This window comes from Phocoena phocoena, chromosome X, assembly GCF_963924675.1.
Source record: "Phocoena phocoena chromosome X, mPhoPho1.1, whole genome shotgun sequence".
Taxonomy (NCBI): domain Eukaryota; kingdom Metazoa; phylum Chordata; class Mammalia; order Artiodactyla; family Phocoenidae; genus Phocoena; species Phocoena phocoena.
The window spans coordinates 32680839-32705762 of record NC_089240.1 but is presented as its reverse complement, the minus strand read 5'-3'; the positions used below and the strand labels follow the sequence as shown (position 1 = coordinate 32705762).

The following is a 24924-nucleotide window of genomic DNA, read 5'->3' as shown; positions in this document are numbered from 1 at the left end:
ACTTGTGAACAAGTTTCAGATCACTACTTCCTATGAATTAAATGTACTTCATAATATGCCAATCCATTCGTTCATTCCTTCATCAAATATTTATTTAATTCCCATTATGTGCCAGCACTGTCTCAGATGCTAAAGACCACAGCTATGAACAAAACAGAAGAGAAACACTGCTGTCACAGAGCTAACAGTTCTGGGGGGAGAGCACCGATAAACAAATACAACAAATAGATGTCAAATGGTGGTAAGTGCTGAAAAGAAAAATAATTCCCAGAAGGGGCAAGAGGTTGCAACTTAAAGTAGGATACTTCCTCACTGAGAAAGTGAACTTGACGGGGAGTGATGAGGGAGCTCAGAAACATCCATGTGGAATAGGAAAGAGCAAGTGCCAGAGCCCTGAGGCAGGACACGTGCTATGTGTGTGTAAGGAGCCACAAGGAATCCACAGAAAAGTGATTAAGGGGTGATGTGTCATAGGAGATGAGATAAAGACGTACCTGCAGCCACAGTGGATGTGTGGAGGGGAGAGGGATGAGGACTGATCGTTTAGTGCCTTGTGGGTGATTCTGAGCACTTGGATGTGTACTGAGGAAGACAGGAAGCCGTTACAGAGAAGACACTTTAAAGGATCATTCTAGCCTGCTCTTTTGAGAATGACCTATGAGGAGGGGGCCAAGAAATCATATGAATGACAGAGTGATGGTGGCTTGGATGTAAAGTGGTAACAAGTAGAGAGGCTGAGAGGTGGCTCTATTCTGAATATACTTTCATGTAAGAACCAACACTGTTGGCAGATGGAGTGGGGATATGAAAAAGGGAGAAGAGTCAGGGATGGCAACAAGGTTTGGGGCTTAGCAAAGAGATGGATGGATGCGTTACTACTGCATACTGAGATCAGAAAGGCTGTGGCAGAAGCAGATTTGGAGGGAAGGGACACAAATTTGTCTACGTAGAAATGTATCCAATTCCAAGAGGAGATGTTGAGTAGGCAGTTAGTCACCCAGGTCTGCAGTTCAAGGTAACCCTCCAGGATATAAATTTGGGAGTTATTAGCATTTCAAGCCACAAACTAGGAAAGCTCACCAGGGGAGTGAGTACAGACAGAGCAGAGTTTCAAGAAATGAGCTGATTGCTGAAGGGAGATGTAGGGTGAAGAGAGTTTTTTTTCCTAAGAGGTGTCTAGGCTAATGAGAATGATTCTATAGAGAGGAAGAGGTGATGCTGGAGAGGGCGGAGAATTGCTTGAGCAATTGCTGAAAGAGTTTCTTCTATTTGCTTCAAAGATTGCTGAAATGCAGCATCCTGTCTCTGAGGGCAGGAAAGGATACAGAGAAGCACTAACACGCATAAGGGCCAGAGAGGGAAGCAAGGGAAGCAATAAAAACATCATCATTCACCTTGAAAGCAATAAAAGAGGTCGGTAAGGTAGTAAGGTATACGATTAACACACAAAAATCAATAGCCTACAAAACACATACCTGACAATGGATTTGTATATAGAATACACAGAAAACTCTCAAAACTCAAAAATACAAGAAAACAAACAATCCAATTAGAAAATAACCAAAAGACAGGAAAGGGGACTTCCCTGGTGGCGCAGTGGTTGAGAGTCCGCCTGCCGATGCAGGGGACACGGGTTCGTGCCCCGGTCCGGGAAGATCCCACGTGCCGCGGAGCGGCTGGGCCCGTGAGCCATGGCCGCTGAGCCTGCGCGTCCGGAGCCTGTGCTCTGCAACGGGAGAGGCCTCAACAGTGAGAGGCCCGCGTACCGCAAAAAAAAAAAAAAAAAAAAAAAAAGGAAAGGAGATTTCACAGAAGAGAATATATAAATGGAAAATAAGCACATGAAAAGATGTTCGACATTACTGGCCATTAAGGAAATGGAAATTAAAACCACAATGTGGTATCACTACACGTCTATCAGAATGACTACAAAAGGAAACACAGTAACAGCACCAAGTGCTGGCAAGTATGAAGAGAAACTGGATCACTCAAACACTGCTGGTGGGAATTTAAAACAGTAATTTATACAATGACAACTTAGTCTGTCAGTATCCTAAAGAACTATACATATACTTAGCATACAACAATTATACCCCAGAGAAATAAAAACTTATGTTCACACAAAAACCTGTACACAAATATTCATAGCAGCTTTATTTAAAATAGCCCCAAACTGGAAACAACCCAGATGTCCCTCAACGAGTGAATGGTTAAACAAACTGTGATACATCCATACCATGGAATACTACTCAGCAATAAAAAAGAATGAACTATTGATATACACACAACTTGGGTGAACTCAAGAGCATTATGTTGAGTGTAAACAGGCAATATTAAAAGGTTTCTATTTAAAAGGTTCCATATATATGATTCCATTTATATAACATTCTTGCAATGACAGAATTACAGAGGTGGGGAACAGATTAGTGATTACCACAGGTTAGGGATGGTGGTGGTGTGGGGGGGTGCGACTATTAAGGGAGATTTTGTACAAATGAAAGAATTCTGCATCTTAACTGTAGTGGTGGTTACAGGAGTCTACACAAGTGATAAAATGGCACAGAACTATACACACGGATTGTACCAATGTCAGTTTCCTGGTTTTGATACTGTACTACAATTATGTAAGATGTAATGACTGAGGGAAACTGGGTAGAGGCTACATGGAACCTCTCTGTATTATCTTTGCAATTTTCTGAGAATCTATAAGTATCTCAAAAGTTTTTAAAAATCTAATGCATCCTTGTAAGTATAACTTGGACCACAGGATTTCTCAGAACTCAAGTCAAAATAAATATATGGTTTATTAATTTTAAAAAATCAATAACCTAGAGTTAGGTTATATCAATAACCTAGATTTTAAAAATCAATAACATGAGTGTTAATAGCAGCTTCATTTGTAATAACCCCACACAGGAAACAACCCAAATGTCCATATCCATATAATGATATACTACTCAGCAATAAAAATGAATAACTATTGATATGTGCACTATGGACATCTGAACATAACCATGCAGAGTAAAAGAAGTCAGACAAAACGGTGTATAATGTATGATTTCACTTACAGAAAACTCTAGAAAATATAAACTAATCTACAGTGACAGAAGTCAGATGAATCATTGCCTTGGGGTGCTCTTGATCATGGGGAGAGGTGGGAAGGAGGAATTACAATGGGGCAAGAAGGACCTTTTGGGAATGATGAATCTGTTCACTATCTTGACTGTGGTAATGGTTTCATAGGTGTATGCATATGTTAAAACTTACCAAGTTGTATACTTTATATATGTGTGGTTAATTGTATGTCAATTATAACTCAATAAGGTTTAAAAAAATCAATAGCTTACACATTCACAAATAATAACCAATCAGAATATATCATGGAAAAGAACCCATGTACAGTAGCAACAAAGAAATAGTTAGGAACCAACCTAAGAACTGTGCAAAACTTATATGATGAAAACAATAAAACATTCCTGAAAGAGAGAAATACTGATTTCAACAAATAGAAAGAAATCTCTTCTTGTAGAGGGTGATTTAATATCTTAAAGATGTTAGTTCTCCCTAAATTAATTTACAAACTGAAAGAAATCCCAATAAAAATACTGACAAATGATTTTTTTCTGTGCTAGAAAAATTAATACTGAAATTTATATAGAAAAATAGGCATGTAAGAATAGCTCACAAAACACTGAAAAAGAAGAGCTTATAAGGAGAACTAGTTCTAATTTATACTAAGTATACTAAAAATCTTCTATAAATAAAACAGTGTGGCACTGGCATTTGAGCAGAAGGATGGACCAATGGACCAGAATATAAAATCCTGAAATTGACTAGGCACATACTGAAATTAGGTATATGATAAAGGGTAATTAAATCACTGGGGCAAAGAAGGATTTCATTATAAATTGTGTTTGGACAACTGGATAGCTATGTGAAAAAAATCAGATCCATAACTCACACCACACCCAAGAATAAACTGTAAGTGAATCAGAGATCTAAATGTAAAAACTCAAATATGTTAGAAGAAATTCGGTGAATTCCTCTATAGCCAGGGCATGAGAGGATGGTTTTCTACTATGATTAAAAATCTGGATTTAATAAAATATTTAATTTATGGCTACAATGAAAATGAAAAAAAAACTGCATGATAAAAATCCATAAGCAAAGTCAAAATATAAATGACAACTGTAAGCAAATATTTGAAATATATCACCAATAAAAGCTATAGTATCTCTAATATACTTATTAAAAATTCAGGGAAAAAAAGACCATAAATCTGATACAAAAATGGGCAAAAGGCAAAGACAATTCACAAGACAGATATAAAAATGGCCCATAAACACATGGCAAAACACACAACTTCACTCATAAGAGCAATGTAAATTGAAACAACACCAAGATACCACGTCACACCCAAAAGATTGAAAAGAATGTCAACGCTTTTAAAATACACTCTGCTGGTCAGACTGTGAGGAAATAGGCACTCTCAAATATCTGGTGGGAATGTAAAATAGCACAAGCTTTACAGAGGGTACTCTGGCAATATCTAACAAAAGTACATATGCATCAATCCTTGATGAGCAATCCACTTCTAAGAATTTACCCTGAAGATATACTTCCAATAATGCAAAATTATTTACTACAGCATTATCTGTAATTGCAAAAATACTGAAAACTACTTAATGCCTAAATACAGTAGACTGGTTGAATAAACTGTGACACATCCTTACTAGGAAGTACTATACAGATTTTTAAAAATAGGATAATCTCTGTGAATACATATGGAGTGACTTCCAGAATGGATAGATGGATGGATGAATATAAATGTTTTCTCCCTCCTTATTACGATATGGGTATTAAAATTCTGAAACCACTGTATGTGTGTTGTAGAACTGGGCAAATGAGTTAATATATTGATGTTACTGAAAGTCAGGGAAGAATATCTACAAAGAATATCTACATCGCACCTACAAATACAGAATAGGGAAAACAAAGAAGAACCCTGAGGGGTATTGGAATCGGAGATCAGCAGGATGAATATGCAAGTCCATACACCACACACATGCACATACACACATTTATGTGCATACATGTGTAATTATTTTCCTAGCTCTGTTGCTGGAAGGCCCAGAAGCAATGATACTCTGATAGCAATGAGAACACTCTAGCTCCCAGATCTTGGTTTCTAAATATTATTCCTAACTGTAAGTAAGAAAGGCTCCTCAGAGAAACAGCCAATTCCAAGACTGGGGCAGAGAAAGTACAAGATTATCCTGGACACCTTGTTGGGCCAAAAAGTAAAAAAGTGCTAGAAAAACTGATAGGGACATGTCAAAGAGACAGAGAAGCCAGTTTGAAGAAACTTCCATTAACCAAATTTGAGACATTTTGATCAAAACACTGACAGTTGGGCTTTCCTGGTGGCGCAGTGGTTGAGAGTCTGCCTGCCGATGCAGGGGACACGGGTTCATGCCCCGGTCTGGGAAGATCCCACATGCCGTGGAGCGGCTGGGCCCGTGAGCCATGGCCGCTGAGCCTGCGCGTCCGGAGCCTGTGCTCCGCAACGGGAGAGGCCACAACAGCGAGAGGCCTGCGTACCGAAAAAAAAACAAAAAACACTGACAGCAATGAATTATAACTCACTGAATAAAATGATCTATGAAAGATAGATAAAGGGAAAGTTCCTGCCCATAGTGGAATGCCAACTAACAAACGTACACAGAATGATTGAGTCAGAAATCCACCATTTAGCGTTATATTAAACTAGAATTTAATTGATTCAGTCAAGAACTATCAACAGCAGACATTAAAACTAGAGGGTAAGGTTGGAACTCATTTGAAAATACAAAATAAGGGAAACAACACACAAAAAAGCTGTGGACTGATTGCACTCAAGATCAACTCTAGGAACGAGTGGAAGGAGAAATTCTACTGAAAAGGAAAAATAAAGTTGATTTCTACTTGTATCTCACAAATCTTAGGACTTTTAATAAACCCGTTATACATATTGCTATGATAATCTGAACTTAAACTTAGCTGAGAGGGGAAATGTATGTGAGAGCAAAATGCCATGTAAGGTGGGCAGAAATCATGTCTGACTAATGTGTACGATCCACAGCCAGTGTATATTTACAAAGTTTATTTAAGTCCTGACATATTCCATAGTTCAATCTCAAAGTATTATATACTTCATGTAGTATGCTGTAAGAATGCTGTTTGATGACTGTAAAAATACTAGTACCTGGAGAAAAGCCTAATGACATTTAAATATGCTTGTTTTTAATAATGTTCTGGATTCAGAAGGGAAATTCAGGCTCAAAATTCTATATGCAATAAAAAGATTACACACTAAAAAAACCCCACAAAAACTAGTAGGTAGAAGTTTGGTGGAGAACAGAATATTTACACAGTCTCAAAGTATCTTCCCACTAAAGTTCTTACCATTCCTTTAAAGGAGAATGATAAAGCAGGATGAAAAGCCATTAGCTTTACAAAAACCACAGCAGAATATCTAAAATTTGTATTTTTTGGAAAATTACAATATCAAAAACTAAGTTCCATTTAAGTACATGAGCTAGTTTTTTATTAAAATCTGCATGCTACAAAGCACCATTTATACTATAATCCTATTGTTCTTATTAAAAATTTATACTAAAAATAGGCTAGAATGATAAATACCAAAAGTATAAAACTGATGGTGCTAAGAATTTAAGTGATTTTATTCATTTTATGTTTTACTACATTTTCAATTTCTCTACAATGAACATATATTAAGAAGAAGAAAAAATGTGTAAAAAAAACCCTGCAAGAAGTAAGCAGATACAGAAGAAAAAGCTGGAAAGAAATTAAAAAGCCAACAGTGCTTTGTGATTGCATAATGGCATCATGGGTGATATATTCTTTTCCCTGTTTTTAACTGTGGGACTTAAGATTTAAAAGCCATGATGCTCACAACTTATCACTTTATAAACTGATTTTACCTTTGCTGTGCACCATGGAATCTAGCAATGCTGCCTCTCTGATAATCTCTCCTTGAACTCCTTCCTCTTACGCCCTGGATCCTTCTCTACCTAACAAGGGAACAAATCCTCTTTCTTTAAAACTTCTGCATCCACTGCTCCTGAGATTATTTGATGTCCCTTTATCACATCTGACATCACTTGTTTCGCATGTAGTGTTATTTTCATGGTTAGCGTACAGGAATGGATCTTTATATAATGGCAACCACTGGTAATGTCATTTCCTACCATAAAGCAGTTCCAGAGAATGTATACCACTGCCTTGTGCTTTCTCATCCCTGTTCTCCTTGCATAGCAATTGGTCTAGAGTAAGGAGAGATGAAGAGGTATCTTGTCAGAGTGGGCAGGGGAGTTCTGATATGTCTCTTCTTTTGTAGAACTAAAATGTTTTATTATTTTTTATAACATCTTTATTGGAGTATACTTGCTTTACAATGGTGTGTTAGTTTCCGCTTTATAACAAAGTGAATCAGCTATAGGTAATACACATATCTATCCCCATATCTCCTCCCTCTTGTGCCTCCCTCCCACCCCTCTAGGTGGTCACAAAGCACTGAGCTGATCCCACTGTGCTATGTGGCTGCTTCCCACTAGCTATCTATTTTACATTTGGTAGTGTATATATGTCAGTGCCACTCTCTCACTTCGTCCCAGCTTACCCTTTCCCCTCCCTGAGTCCTCAAGTCCATTCTCTACATCTCAGTCTTTATTCCTGTCCTACTCCTAGGTTCTTCAGAACCATTTTTTTTTAGATTCCATATATATGTGTTAGCATACGGTATTTGTTTTTCTCTTTCTGACTTACTTCACTCTGTACGACAGACTCCAGGTCCATCCAACTCACTACAAATAACTCAATTTTGTTTCTTTTTATGGCTGAGTAATATTCCATTGTATATATGTGCCACATCTTCTTTATCCATTCATCTGTCGATGGACATTTAGGTTGCTTCCATGTCCTGGCTATTGTAAATAGAGCTGCAATGAACACTGTGGTACATGACTCTTTTTGAGTTATGGTTTTCTCAGGGTATATGCCCAGTAGTGGGATGGCTGGGTCGTAGGGTAGTTCTATTTTTAGTTTTTAAGGAACCTCCATACTGTTCTCCATAGTGGCTGTATCAATTTACATTCCCACCAACAGGGCAAGAGGGCTCCCTTTTCTACACACCCTCTCTAGCGTTTATTGTTTGTAGATTTTTTGATGATGGCCATTCGGACTGGTGTGAGGTGATAACTCATTGTAGTTTTGATTTGCATTTCTCTAATGATTAGTAATGCTGAGAATCCCTTCATGTGTTTGTTGGCAATCTGTATATCTTCTTTGGAGAAATGTCTGTTTAGGTCTTCTGCCCGTTTTTGGATTGGGCTGTTTGTTTTTTTGATACTGAGCTGCATGAGCTCCTTATAAATTTTGGACATTAATCCTCTGTCAGTTGCTTCGTTTGCAAATATTTTCTCCCATTCTGAGGGCTGTCTTTTTGTCGTTTATGGTTTCCTTTGCTGTGCAAAAGCTTTTTAAGTTTCATTAGGTCCCATTTATTTATTTTTGTTTTTGTTTCCATTTCTCTAGGAGGTGAGTCAAAAAGGATCTTGCTGTGATTTATGTCATAGAGTGTTCTGCCTATGTTTTCCTCTAAGAGTTTTATGGTGTCTGGCCTTACATTTAGGTCTTTAATCCATTTAGAGTTTATTTTCGTGTACCATGTTAGGGAGTGTTCCAGTTTCATTCTTCTACCTGTAGCTGTCCAGTTTTCCCAGCACCACTTATTGAAGAGACTGTCTTTTCTCCATTGTATATCCTTGCCTCCTTCATCATAGATTAGCTGACCATAGGTGCGTGGGTTTATCTCTGGGCTTTCTATCCTGTTCCATTGATCTATATTTCTGTTTTTGTGCCAGTACCATACTGTCTTGATTACTGTAGCTTCGTAGTATAGTGTCAAGTCCAGGAGCCTGATTCCTCCATCTCCATTTTTCTTTCTCAAGATTGCTTTGGCTGTTCGGGGTCTTTTGTGTTTCCATACAAATTGTGAGTTTTTTTGTTCTAGTTCTGTGAAAAATGCCATTGGTAGTTTGATAGGGATTGCACTGAATCTGTAGATTGCTTTGGGTAGTATAGTCAATTTCACAATGTTGATTTTTCCATTCCAAGAACATGGTATGTCTCCCCATCTGTTTGTATCATTTTTAATTTCTTTCATTAGTGTCTTATAGTTTTCTGCATACAGGTCTTTTATTCAACATAGTTTTTTAAGTTTTAGCCACAGCAATCAGAGAAGAAAAAGAAATAAAAGGAATCCAAATCGGAAAAGAAGTAGTAAAGGTGTCACTGTTTGCAGATGACATGATACTATACATAGAGAATCCTAAAGAGGCTACCAGAAAACTACTAGAGCTAATCAATGAATGTGGTAAAGTAGCAGGATACAAAATTAATGCACAGAAATCTCTTGCATTCCTATACACTAATGATGAACAATCTGAAAGAGAAATTAAGGAAACACTCCCATTTACCATTGCAACAGAAAGAATAAAATACCTAGGAATAAACCTACCTAAGGAGTAAAACATTTTAAAACAGCATCACTATCCGTCAGCTTCCTCTGCACTTTCTCCCAGATGAAGCACGGTATGGTCATAATGGTATCTATAACTTTCCCGAACAAAGCCTTGTGTAAATCATGCTTCCCCCTTGCTCAGATGATCGATCTCAACTCAGCAGGGTCCTATGGCAATGGAGCCCTCAAAGACAGACCAGCACACAGGGAAGTGAAACTAGACCTCTGACCCGCAGAGTCGGGTGGCTTAGTTAGAGGCCCCGTTCAGAGTTAGTTCTTTGGGAGGGTAGTTTTTAAATGATAGCAATGCACACAATTTGGGAATGCAGGTTTCAAATATACATCACAAAGGTAGGCAAATCTGTTAACATTTTAAAAAGATTGCCGATATACTTACAGTTTTTTCATTATTTTCAAAAGCTTCTCTTGCTTCTTCAAATGTGCAGACTTCTTCTTTGCATTCACGTTCAATATTGCCCTGCCTTATCTCTTCAAAAAGTCCATTAGCTCTTGGGTAGCGTTTTAATACTGAATTGGCTTTTTCTCCTGTGAGGAAAACTAAAAAGAGATATAATAATAAGTATAAAACTGTAATTTAAAAAAATGTGGAAAGTTAACAAACAAGATGAAATCTGCTGGATACTCTTTAGAAAACATAGCCAACACCCTAAACCTCTTTCTCTAGGTCAGCAAAGTGACATTCAGCTCTCAACCACCAATCTGCTGTCTTCCTCGTCATGTGAGTGTGTCCTTTCAGTAGCAGTTGCCCTGGGCAGGGACAACGACATGATTAACGATGTTATATCCAGAGTTTAGCACATTCCTGCCAACCATGGGTGTTTAAATATAGCACTAATGATACCAGTACTTGTGCTCATTACTGTAAGAGGATGCCCCCAGGCGTTCTGCTGTTGGACAACAGCAATGAGATCAAAATCCAGTCTGTGGACTATCAGTCTTTGTCCCCCTAACTAAAAAAAAAAAATAAAATTCCAATTGACCTAATAGAAACCTGGAGAACACTTACTTGTATGAAAGGAAGAGTTGACAAAATAATATCAAGAAATTAAGACAAATCTGGCCATAATTCATTCCAAGGGACATTAGTAATAATTTTGTTCTAAATGCACTTAAATATATTTTGACACTTTAATATATTTAACCCCACTTCAATGTCCTTCAGAAAAAGAAAATTGTTCTGCATGACTTACAGGGGCATTTCGTGTAAACATTCAAAATGCACATTTATGATACCCAGTAAAAGAAGGCAATGGTTATATGCATACTCATGGGGAATTATTTTTTTTTTACGTACAGATTCATTTTAAACTATACTTCAATTACATTTTTCTAAAACTGTCCTGCTTGTTTGGAGAGATAAATAGAATGCTACCAGAATTTAATCTTTGCTAATGCAAAGAAATTACAAAATTCCCTAATCTTAAAGACCTCTGACATGAGAGAAGGCACATTACAGATCCTTCAAGATGTATTTAAAAAAAAAAAAGTCTACATTTTGCAAAAAAACATTTTGAAGTAAAATGAAAACCGGTAAATGCTTTTAAAAATAGCCACAATAGCAATGAATTTAAGGTTTACCTCGTTTTAGAAATGTGTATTTCACTTCATAGAAGATATGGATTCATTACTTAGGATTCTTTAAAGTATCCAAATTGATACCAATTAGATGGCTACACTGAAAACTACAGTAGGCCTTCCATAAGTGTTTCCTTCCTTCTGTACTTCAGAAGGGTAATAACCATCGATAAAAATTAATCACACAGTCATAAAATATCATTAGAAGAAATCTTAAAAAATAAAAAAATAAAAGGATGCTATTGAGTGGGAGAGTAATAGTAGAATTTTCTATCAGTGCTTTTCACAGTTTAGCAGCATCAGAATCCCATGCTGGACTTATCACACATATTGCTGGGCCGACCTCCCAGAGCCTCTGATTTCATAGGTCTCGGGTAGGGCCAAGAAGCTACATTTCTAGTAAGATCCCAGGTAACACTGGTGCTGCTGGTCCCACTCCCACAGTTTGAAACCACTACTCAAATGGGAGCTCCTTAGAAAACTAGTTCTGAGGAAGGTGTTTATGGAATGCTGGGATTAACAAATTTAAAAAAGATCTTTTACTGCATGACTTTTCAGGACCCTTAATATGCATTTAATATATATTTTAAATCTCCAGAAAATGAACATGACACAGGCATGTGTCATATTTGACTGTGGAGCCCCTTTTTAAGGAACATTTCACTGAATTAACAACTTCCTAGCCATTGGTTTTACTTATGCCATGACAAACAATTCTCTTCTATATAATAGGCCAACTAATTCATGAAGACAGTAACTGATTTCTCTTGAGGCTTCTCTTTTCTAGGATAAACATGTCTAGTTCCTTCATCTGTTGGTCATATAAAATAGGAGTCTCCGTACCGTCTTTACCTCATGAAATATTGTATTCTACACTCAGTGTGGTCTGACAAGTAAAACACTGATCAGGGCTACTGGCTTCCTTGTTTCTAAACACAACAGATATGTCAATAAAGTCTAACGCATCTTTGGCTTTTGGGACAGTTTTCTTGAAAATAAGCCAATCAGTAATAATGTATTTTAAGCTTTTAAGAGGAAAAAAGAAACCTAAATTCTCCTAGGAGAAAATGTTATATACACTATCTCCATAAAGGGGTGAAGGAAAGCAGCTAACTCTTGAAACCAGAAAGCAGGCTAATTCAGAAGGCTAAGCAACTATAAGGTAATATAGCAAGACAAAGCCCTTCTTATTCCAGCCTAATCAAATTACCAAGAGCATTCCACAAACACCTTCTGTGTATTTTCTTGTACTGGGAGGCAACATGATATAATACAGAGAACTCTAGATGGAATAAGCTGGCAAGCAGATTTTATCTCACCTGCCAAATGTGCTCAATTAGAAGATACCACCTAGAGTAAGAGTCTGACCAGTAGGAAAGATATTGTTACAGATTAGTTCCGTCTGCCATATATTAGGGAATAGGAAGTTGTGGCAGAGTATTTGCTGTTCCTCATCAAGGTAATTTGGAAATCTCATGGGTGATACCAGAATTGGGATTCTTTCTATGTGGAAACAAAATAAAGAGAAAGGTGGCAGCTTGGACCTATAGGATAAGATCAGACTATTTCTTCCTAAAACACTGGGCAGTTTCCACAATGCTAGGGCTTGTGTTTGGACTTAATGTTTGAAACTAAAGTTGATTACTTCCCTCTACCTCCTTCTCATCAAAATGTGTGAGTTGGGCTTCCCTGGTGGCGCAGTGGTTGAGAGTCCGCCTGCCGATGCAGGGGACGCGGGTTCGTGCCCTGGTCCGGGAAGATCCCACATGTCGCGGAGTGGCTGGGCCCGTGAGCCATGGCTGCTGAGCCTGCGCGTCCAGAGCCTGTGCTCCGCAATGGGAGAGGCCACAACAGTGAGAGGCCCGTGTACCGCAAAAAAAAAAAAAAAAAAAAAAGGTGTGGGTTATCCCACAGCTGTCCAGAATCATGTGTATGCCTTCATCAGAGATTACACGATGTGGCAAGTATACAGACTGTAAATTTACTTTGAGAACACAACACTAAGGTATTAATCAAACATGTTCTTTTCTCATTAAAGGACATAAAGAAAAACCTAAGCTGTTTTCTTTAGATTCAGTTAGGAAACACCCTTACTAAAGAAAATATTTAAACTCTAAGTCTGGTAAACACATAAACGACCACAAAATAAGTATATTAATTCAAAAAACATAACTGCTTTTTCATAATTTCAAAATAAATAGCTCTCACCCATGCTTTCTCTTCAAAACAAAAGAATAAAGATAAATGAAATAAGATAGGTTCTCAAGTAACTCTCTAAATTACTGCCTTAAACCGAAATATGTAGTCATGTTATATATTTTTAATGCATTGCAGCATACTAAAACTGACATTTTAATGCCAAAAATCTTTATCTAGGCAAAATCATGTCCATATATTTGCTGAAAAACAGCAGATGGTAAGGCCTGAAAATTAACAGCCCACATGGAAAATCTCTACTCCACTTATCTAATCAGTTCTCTAATCTTGGGTCTGGATTCATTGAAACAGTCATTATTTAAAGTTGCAAATGTTTACATTTTTCTTCTAAGTGAACAAAATTCCTTCTTTAGGACATATTTACTGAACACAGACTATGTATAATGAGATCATGACAAGTCACAAAGATGAGTAGGAGACTGCCTTTGACCTCAGGGTTCTTCAGTGCAAGAGATAATGAAGATAAAAGAGATACAAAAACAGCTCTAACACAAGATGAACAAGGTAGATGCTCTTTGAGGTCAGCAGGCAGGCGTACTTCTACTGGGTAGGTGTGTTTCGGGATGGGAGAGGGACCTGGAGAAGGGCAAGTAAAAAGTATATTTGGGCTGGCCTTTTAAAAATTGGCAGGATTGGGGCATGCAAAGATGGTGAGGAAAGACATCCTAGGAAGACAAAATAGTGAGTGAGGGCCTGAAATCGAATAAACCTATGGCCATAAATGAGGAATATGAGCTGGTCAGTAGGGCCAGAGTACACGATTCAAAAGAGGAAGAGAGGGAGATGAAACCGGAAAGGGGCCTGATAGCCATGTCATGGAGGCATTTAATGTTAGCCTTAGATATTTAAACTATTCGACAGCATTCAAGAGTTTAAACCGATACTTCGTGGAGAATAACCTAGAAAAATGTATAAGTACAACAGATTTGGGGGTAGGATGAAGAGAAAATGGAGGGATAAAGGCAGGAAAAAGGCTACTTACAACAGACCAGGTTAAGAAATAATGAGATCATGCATTAGAATGGTGGCAATAGGAAGGGAAAGAAAGGGACAGATGTGAAATATGGGTGATCTCTTTGGCCACTACACCCATCATGTACCTTATTCCTCAGTCAAACCAAATCTTACCATCCTTCATATAGGTTCTTTTATGCCTCCATAATTCTGTACCTAATATTTCCTCTGCCTAGCAAACTCCTATTCCATTCAGGTATAAAATCCTCTAAAAACCTTCCCCAGATTGTACTCCCCACTTCGTTAGACAAGAGCTGCTATAGACTCTCAGTATTTACGTATACTTCAATTATAGCAATTAACTAAACTATATTGTAATTTTATTAAAATTTTTGGTATGCCTATCTGGTTCCCCCTCAAGACTTGAGGGCAGGGCCCATGTATTATTAATATTTTGATCCAACATCTGTCTTTCATAATACCTAGTAAAGACCTTGGTACAGTACATGATTCAATAAGCGTGGAATAAAGGAAAAGGCAGAATGGGAGAAACTTGATATCTGAATGACTAGAAGCTGGGAAGCCATGGACCATGCCTCTAATTATGAGGCAGCATCGCAAACTTAATATATGATTATGAAATCAATACATTTACTGCAAAGTTTCTAGGGAGACAGCACTTGAATATCCTTTTGCAAGAGAAACTACCTTTTGAAATTTGTACAGTACTTCTGTTTGGGCTCTGCTTGGAGCACGTTTTTTGTTGTTCTGAAAGAACCATTGATTTGCCGTAATACTTATGTAGAGGGAGAGTAGCTGGACAACTACTGTTGTGGGAAGAGGGCACAGCCAGATGCTTCTTGGCTTGGCAAGGAACTAGCACCTTGGCTCTCCAGGGTGCTGCAGTGAATTCATGAAGAATGTGCAGGATATTTTACATTTTTGGAGAAATGCATTGATACTTAACATCTGTTGGACACCACACAAACTATGAGCTTAAGGTAATTCACAGTTTCATTATTAGATAGTTCTACATTCCTTTCCTTTGTGAAACTGGATTTTCGGCTACGATTTAAAAAAAAAAGTGCTGTGTTTGACAAGAAGTGAGGTTTGAGAAGTGCGGTGCCCAACAGGTACACACATCCAATTAGTAAGTAACTGCATGGCTATTTAAGATAGAAATATCGAAACAAAGCAAGTCACATGAGTTTTTTTGGTTTCCTAGTGCATTTATAAAAGTTACGTTTACACTATACTATAGACTATTAAGTATGCAATAGCATTATGTCTTTAAAAAGCAATGTGCATACCTTAATTAGAAAATACTTTATTGCTAAAAATGCTAACTATTACCTGACAACACAGGGTTGTCACAAATCTTCAATTTGTAAAAAAACACAATATTTGCAAAGTGCAATAAAAGGAGGTATGCCTCGGGCTTCCCTGGTGACGCAGTGGTTGAAAGTCTGCCTGCCGATGCAGGGGACGCAGGTTCGTGCCCCGGTCTGGGAAGATCCCACATGCCGCAGAGCGGCTGGGCCCATGAGCCATGGCCGCCGAGCCCGTGCGTCCGGAGCCTGTGCTCTGCAACAGGAGAGGCCACAGCAGTGACAGGCCCGCATACCGCAAAAAAAAAAAAAAAAAAAAAGGAGGTATGTCTGTATTATTTTTTCAAATGGCTACCAAGCTGTCAGGATATAAATACCTATTAAGTTGTTTGGACCTAATTACTTAATAAATGGAACTATTAGGCATTTCTTTTGGCCTACGGCTGCTGTGAAAAAGTCTCTGCAATAACTAAGGGCACCTTAAACTCAGAAAGTTTGGGAACCTCTGACCTAGGGGTTCTAGAGGCTGATGGAGTCCTGCCACTGCTCTCCCAAATACATCTGACACACCATGCTTGAATGGGCTGGGAAGTTCCTTCTCTGAGGAAGGAAACTGAAATCCCTTTTGAAAGTTTACAGTTACTGAAACCTGTCACATGGGTTTACTGTGGCCCTGATAAGAGCTAGCAGGAAAAGAATACAGTACAGTCCCCCCGCATCCAGTCACACCCCTCAATTGTAGGTTATCCTAAGGTCTCCCTCAGTTAGCCACTCTGGTTCTGTGAGCTTGCCTGGGAAAGAGGCCAGGGAGATGAAAATGGAACAACAGGGTCACTAGGTAGCCGGAACACCGGGCAATCGGGCCTCCTGTGTTATGGAGCAAGCACAGGTGAGTGAAATGCTGGGTAGAAAGGTGCCCTACTCTTTTCCTGGCACTGCTGGTAATTACTACCAGCCAAGCAAAGGCAACCTATGCCACAGTTCACAAAGTGACTCCTCTACTGTCCTTGGAATTGTCCTGGGTACCAGAAAGCCTGGTTTGAGTGCCCTGGTTTTAATGTAAGACTATACGCCAGCAACAACAGCAAGAACATGAAGAGCAAGAGAGAATGGGGACTTCCTACAAATGCACCTAGCATTCCATTATCTTTCTTCAGTGCAGGAGGCATGGCATACTCCTCTGTTTGTGGGAGAGGGTGAGCTTCATGTCCTACTACTCCGCCATCTTGATTGCTCCTCCCAGGGCGTACTCCTCTAGACCTAAGGTGCAACCCTAGAGTTCTTCAATTTCCCATGGGAATAGGGTTGGTCAGGGAAGGAAGACAGACATTCTCATATTTCCAGGGGCTGTGGCTATTTAATCTGAGTAACAAATGTGATCTCATTGGTATTCCAAGCTTGTTAAATGGTACACATCAGTTATGCATTTAGACAGTAAGAAAAAGTTGTTAAAGCAAACAGCTATGTGAGGAAAGCAAAAACCCTACACTTCCCTTCCTCATCCATAAAATTGGAATAACAGCACCGACATCATAGTTATAAATGAGGTAATGAACATAAAGTGCTTTGCTCAGAGCTTGGCAAAAAATGGAGCTCAATAAACAAGAGTGTGATTTGTTGTCACCATGACAGCTGTCATGGTGGCAGTTACTCCATTAAAGGAAAAACAAGAGATTTACCAAGATGATAAAAAAAATACACTTAGAAGGTAAAGAATAAATTATAAAGGATAGGGTTAGCTTTCAGTCAGTCTGTATGTTTAACTCCAGGGATGCCTAGAAGTTTGGTCCCCTTGGTCAAGATTGGGATGAAATGTACTAGCTTTATAAAGTGCTGTTTAAAGCCCTTGGGGGCACTCTGTACTAGCTTGTCTACACTGTTTATTGAAAATGTACAGATTGATGGCTTGCGCTGATGGTATGCAGCCGAATTTCATCTGTATGACCATTGGGTATCAAAGATTCTCAGTAAACATGTGCCTTGGCTTCCCTGAGTCCAAGGTTATCTTGCACGTATCTCGACTGTTCACAGTTAGAAGAAAAAGCATGCCCTGTGTGACTAAAAATGGCCTTAGGAGCCATCTTTCTCCTGCTGCACCATACCTTTAGCCGTTATTAAAGCCTTATGAGAGTCTCATAGGTCCTTTCAATTAGCTAATGTTGAATAGTGCCTACTTTGATGAGTCATAAATATTTTGAGGATATCATGAGATTTAAAAATTTCAGAAGTTCTTCAGAACGTAAATTAAGGACCATCTCTGGTCCTTATTTAGAAGGACTTGATTTTGTAAGAAACTCATAAGCAAGTATCCTTTACCATACCTCATATGTTTACTTTTATTAACTTCAACTTTGATTAAATGTATGCTGATAGTCTATCATCATGAGAATTTTAATAATAGATCACAAAGAAGCTCTTAAGAAGGACAGATTAAGAAATGAGAATCATACACATGACAGATATATATGTTCAGTGAATCATGAATGAGTAGCTGTAACAAAATATACTAAATTATTTTCCTTTGATACTTGGGTTATTTGATAGTTCAGGTAGCTATTCAATATTTGACATAATCACTGTGGATATTAAGGACAGTAAGACATTATTTATGCAGAAGTCACTCAAATAAATCCAGTCTCATAAACTTAGAAACAAAAGATGACCAAGGTCATGCATTATAACTTATCTTATGTTTTACCTACAGGGGAGCCTCAGCTCCCTCAGACTAATCAAGGATCAATTTACTCAACCCTCATCCACGAGCCTGGCTATAAGACTTGAAAGCCTCATTGCACATTAAAGCTGAGAAGTAGAAGGGACTAGGGGTGGGCTGAACTAGATCGACACACTGACAGCAACAAGAAGTGAAAGCTGATGAATCTGAAGACAAGAGGAAAGACAGACAGAAGGCCCTTTGAGGGTTATTTAGAGTAGGTCCTAACCCTGCTCACACTAACAGCTCCCAAAGCTGTAGGCATCAATGATTATGTTTATGATGGTGAACCTGAGTCACCAAGAAAGGACCACATGATGTTCACGATATTGTTTAAGAAGGCAGTAAGGTATATGATCTATTTTAGAACTATTTCCATAAAAATAGTTTTTAAAAAGCTTTTTTTTAACAATTAAAAAAGGTGAGCATGAGCAGTCTGCAAAATGTATTTATTCAAGTGGAAAGTTCATTCCTAGACAGTGTTGTGTAAACGTTGGTGTGCCACAGACTGAAACTATAATGAGTCCACATGCTAACCAGGAAGCTGTTTCTTTTCTGAATGAATCTCTAATATCTCGTTTAGTTGTGAATTTCTCATAAAAGACTGCATAAGATGCTAAGCTATCCACTTATTTGAGCCTTCTGTTAGTCATATGAAAACTGCCTTTTGAGGCTATCTTGTTGAAGTCTGAGAAAGCCAATATCCGTTCACCACTTTCACTAACCCTTTATTGAAACAAATGAAACTGCAGGCAAAGAGAAGAGTATGGTAGGGTGAAAAGGTCCCGAATTTGTAGTCAGGTATGCAGATTCCTGTCCAGCTCTGGCACTAACCTGGCTGCATGATTCTGCATTTGTTGCTTAATTTATCTGGGCCTGTCTCCTAATTTGTGAACCTAAGGTGTTGTATGTATATGATTTTTTAGGTCCTTTGAGTTGTAACTGTGAAGTTCTATACTTGGAAAGATTTTTGTTAAGTAGGAGTAATGTATCACATCCAAATTCTTTGGGAATGTGAACACACTATTTTTCAGCCAAGCAACCACCATCCCACAAACCAACCAAAAAAACCAAACAAGAAGCAAAAATCAACAAGAAGCGCACTAAATCCTGTGCTCAGATTTATATACTATAAAAGAAAATCTTATGAAGTGTCATACTCATAATTCTTTGTTTTCTTGCTTCTAAGCCATTTTGATACCATCATTTACTCAGTTGTGCGTGCATACGATGCCTTCAAGGTTTTTTTCCTGCCGAAATGGGTATTAAATAGGCATTTCTTATCAGACTGATGGATATAACTTTCCCTAGAAAAACAAAGTCTCACTAGAATTCTAAAGTGACATTTCACCTCCTAAAAACCAATATTATGCAAAATAAAAAGATCCTATTTGGATTATCTTTATATTAGTTAGGGAGGTGGAAAAATCAGATTATTTCCCAATTGTATTTCACCACTGTAACCTATTTGTGGAAATTAAAGGTTAATTTTTTCATAGCAGGTAGGTTTATAATTCAGAATTTGTTGTACAGTGGTGCTCATGTGCCCAAACAGGTTGTCACAAACTTACAGCTTAGTTAGAATGGCATGTAGTATATGTATTCACAGGAATTAGGAAGCTGAAACCCACTCAAGGACTGAGATATTTGAAAAATAATGTGAAGTTACAAGACTGAGCCAGTTAGAGTGGGGAGTCTCAGGGTTTGAGAGAAGAAGTAATTAATATCTTTAATATCCTGAACCTGCTTCTTAAGGACAATGTAGTGGTTATGATCACTAACTAAAACTTTAAAAAAAGATATCTTTGTGCTACTGGAGGTATGCAGTGAAACGCCAGATGATAACAGGCAGGTTTCCTGGAGTAACTGTGGAGAAAATGCCAGAAATGGATTTCTATAAGAGAGAAGACAAAACAGGTAACGTACGTCTATAAAGCCAATATTTTTTTAAAACAAAACAAATATGGTTCCCCCCTGCCGACTGGGTCTTGCTAACTCAATATGGTCTTCTTAAAAGCCAAATTTTACATCAAATATTCAGATGTCTCTTGTCTAACAATTTTACGCTTTGTAAGGAATAATGAGATACAGAGAAAAGATCTAATAGATTCTCCCATAAAGGAAGGTAAAAGGCCAAATTTTCTTTGAAGGAGTTTTACAATTCATAACGCCTTATCAAAAAGAATTCTTCATGAAATAAGGATGACAGCAATCAAGTTAATAGCAATTGCAATAACTGGTTTAAATGTACAGTATGGTACTCTAACACATGATATTTATAGACTAGGGGCTGTGCCTTACCCACAGGAAACAAACAAATATGGAATTAGAAAATGGTCTAATTTGCACAAAATTAAGCACACGATCAGGTGGAATCATGAAAACACGGGAATTCCAAAGATAGGTATTTCTCCTATCACTAGTGCCTCAACTATTATCAACAAGAATATCATTAGTCTTAGAGTTTATAGTTGTCACGACCATAAAACTTTGTTTTTAGCTTATGGATCTGATTTACACTGATTACAGTTCTGTCCCATATGGAAGAAAATGGAAACAACTATAACAATCACCATTTAAATGGGGGGAAAGGCATGTAGAGAGACTCAGCAAATGTGAAATATAGTTTTAAATACATAGCTCTATGTTATAATCAATGCTTCACAATCTGTCAACATAGACAGTATGGTATTATCTATGTGATAGTTAGCTGTAATCTAGATGTTAGGAGTGAATAATTGTTCTAATAGAACACATACTACATTTAATCAAAAAGCCACATTTCAGAGGTGGTTGTTCAGACAGCATTCAAAGATAGTATTCAGCTATCTTTCTCTTCTGTGCACAAACAGCAGAGCATGGTGGATTTCAGAAATGGCGTCTCATGGACAAATTAGTGCCTTTGTTAATTAGCACATGGATTTCAGAAATGACTTTTCGCTGGTGAAATCAATGTTATTTATATGTGAATTTGCTCTAGACATGATAGAATTCAAACTTTCGCTTGCTCTGTCTGAAGGGGAGGTACTACATACCAGGAGCTCTCTTTTCCTCCCCTTCTCTCATAGTGGCTCCTCAGGGACCCCTTTAGAAAACCTGGTGCTTCACTGAGCAACACTGGAAACCACTGATCCATCTCAATCCCTTCATTTTACACTGAAATCCAGAGGTTAAGTGACTTATCCAAAGACACAGCTGCTTGATTATAGGACCAGGACTGCACCTTGGTTTCTAGAACCATAATGGAAGAAAATTTCACATACTGCGGTATGGGAAAGTCATTCTGGCTTATATATGATTTAACTCGAACTTTATGCTAACTAAAACTGCCTGTTTGTGGCCTATCATACATGCGTTGTACAGCTGTCTTAATCCTTAAAGAAAAGGGTGCACTGGCCAGAAGTAAAAAATGTCCATGTTAAAAATAAAGGTGAAATGCCCCCCTTCCTGGGTCGCCAATGCTGGTATGCCTTCAGTGATAAGACTCCCTTCCCAGGTGCCAAGGCCATACTGAATCCTTGTGTATATGCTGATTTGTTGTGGCTGTTGTTTTGAAATCTTGAAGGAATGGATCCCTGACTTCTTTGATATTCTCTGTTCTGACAAGATATAAAACTGTGCTGAAAACCATGCTTCTTCAGACTAGTTCCTCAGAGTTACCTGAGCTGCTGTCTACTGGGCTTCAGTTCTTAGTTTGGCTCAAATAAAACTTCTTTCTGTTCCTATCATAGATCAGTTTATTGATTATTTCTGTTGACAACCATATGCATTTGTCCCTCGGTAGCCATGGGGGATTCATTCCAGAACCCCCTATGGGTACCAAATTCTGCAGATTCTCAAGTCCCTTATGTGAAATGGCATAGTATTTGCATATAACCTATGCACATCCTCTCATATACTATAAATCATCTCTACATTACTTATAATAACTAATACAATGTAAGTGATACATAAATAGTTGGAAACACAATGTAAATTCTATGTAAATAGTTGCTGGCATGCAGCAAATTCAAGTTTCACTTTTTTGAACTTTCTGGAATTTTTACTTTTTTCCAATATTTTTGATCCATGGTTGGTTGAATCCATGTATGTGGAACCTGTGGATACCTGAAGACACAGAGGGCCAACTCTAGTGCTCTCCTTTAGACCTGAATTACTTCTATGAAAATCATAATATGTTAATTATGGCTTATCTCTAAAGATTTCCTTCCCTTTATTCTAAATCAGTGGTTTTCAATCTTGGGAGACATCGCACCCCAGGGAACATTTGGCAGTGTCTGGATACATTTTTGATTCTCACAACTTGGGGGGTAGGTGCCACTGGCATGTAGTGGAGAGAGGCCCCACAACAAAGACTGACCTGGCCCCAAATGTCAATAGTCACTCCTACATGTATGCCCCAAAGAACTGAGAACAGATACTCAAACAAAAACTTGTACATCGAGGTTCACGGTAGCACTATTTAGAATAGCCAAAGGGTGGAAACAACACAAATGTCCACCAACTGATGAATGACTAATCACATTGTAGTATATTCACACAATCGGATATTATTCAGCCATAAAAAGGAATAAGGTACTAATACAACGTGGATAAACCTAAAAACCATTATGCTACATGAAAAAAGCCAGACACAACAAAAGGGCACATATTGTATTATTCCATTTAAATGAAATATCCAGGGTAGGTAAATCCATAGAGCTAGAAATCGGATCACAGGTTGCCAGGGCCTGGGAAGGGAGAAACAGAGACTGTTTAATGGGTAGAGGGTCTCCCTTGGAGGTGATGTACCAAAACTGCACACTTTAAAATGGTCAATTCTATGTTATGTGAATTGTTTTGCCTACATTATGTGTTTTGCCTCAATTTTTTAAAAAAAAATGTCAATAGTGCTAAGGTTGAGAAACCATTCTAAACTTACGTACCAAAGTTATTTTCTTCTTGAATAGGTAAAAGGGAAAGAGGATTCCATCAAAGACAAAAAGCATCAAGCACTATAATGAGTTAAAAAAAAAAAAAGCAGCCTGACCCTTAAATAGTAAGCTCTTTTCTGATGGGAAAAACTTGCCAGGAAAAAATAATGGTGGTTGTCAACCCCAAGCAGATTTGTTTTACTGTTATAAAATTATGAAGCTAGACAAGGGTTTACGATAAATTGGTGACATCATCTGAACTGCAGAGGCATGAATATGCTACCATAATAGAGAGGCTCTCAGATTTAATATAGGCCAGAAAATGAAATAATTGTCTTTAAATGTGTGCCTTCACTTGAACTGTAAACCTGGGAGCTGTCAAATAAAATTAGGCACTACATTACGAGACAGTCACTTTACAAGGCTTGTCAGTTTGAACACTCATTCCCTGTTTGAAAACATGGAGCTGTATGCTCAGAATGAAAGTTTAGGATTGGCCTCAACTGAACAGTAGTTCAGCAGTGACTCAAAGAGCTTAGAAATTTACTGTGGTAGCTATAAACCATCTTTCCTTCTATTAAGTCTTAGTAAGTGGAGGGGACATGTTTGGGTTCTTTGAACTAAAGGAGCCAAGTACATCCAGTGACCCAAAGGAATGATGCTGCTATGTTTTAATAATAATAAAAAGAGTGTAACTGGTAGCACTGTCTCTGTTTCTCTACAGCACAACAATATGTTCATGTATACTAGGACATCAAGGGCATGTTACCATTAAGCATGGAAAATGAAGATGGAAACTGACTTTGCAGATTAAGAATTTATAGACCTAGGGTTACCTACTAGGCTAGGTAAAAGCTATCTCCAAAGATTAAATACTGAAAGAGGAGAAACAGAAAAAATGCTAAGGTATCTTTATATTTTTATGTTAATTATTCTTCACAAATAAGACCTGTCTGCCTGCTATCATTCAGCTATTCCAGATATTGTTTTCTACACAACAAAGCAAAATTAATCAGTTTGAAGATTCATGGCTAAATATTATTCCTATTTTGTAAAAGACGAGTAGGAACATCTTGTGGTTTGCTATTATTGAGGAAACATGATGAATTTCTTCCAGAAGCTTTGTTATTAAGGTAAAGACAGTGAAATTAGCCATCATAACTGCCTATTAGAGTAATAAATACCATAAATTGCTGCTATAGCACTTAAAATATGCAGGAAGTGTGTTCTGACAGAAAAAAATCAGATGGAAAATAGGTGTGATTCAAAGTCAAATTCTACTCAAACATTGTAACAAAAACAACAACCCCCAAATTTTTTAGCAAGACATCTCCCAAGAAATTGCTTTGTGGAATACTGAGACTTTTGTCATTTTTATCGTGAATGTACCAGTTATTCGGGGCGGGGAGGGTAGGGGTAGGGGCGGGGATGAAAAGGTAGGATAAAGTTTTACTTTCCATCTGAAGATGATTATTGATATATACTCTCTAGTATTATGTACATAATATTTGGTAAGCCTATATATACATATTTGCAAAATCCTTACATTCTCTTCTTTGTGAAAATGCTAATTCTCTACTAAAATCTTACACATAGTTTTATTTATACATGCTATTGTTT

The 24924-nt window shown here is 37.8% G+C and overlaps 1 protein-coding gene across 1 annotated transcript in view; it reads right to left on the bottom strand.

The window, feature by feature from the left end:
* PRRG1 (proline rich and Gla domain 1) overlaps positions 1–24924 on the bottom strand; it is a 122968-nt gene that overhangs the window by 33473 nt on the left and 64571 nt on the right. Inside the window, exon 3 of the mRNA XM_065900148.1 lies at positions 9981–10171. Within this exon, the coding sequence (XP_065756220.1) occupies positions 9981–10171 (191 nt within the window). The remainder of the gene's footprint in view (positions 1–9980; positions 10172–24924) is intronic.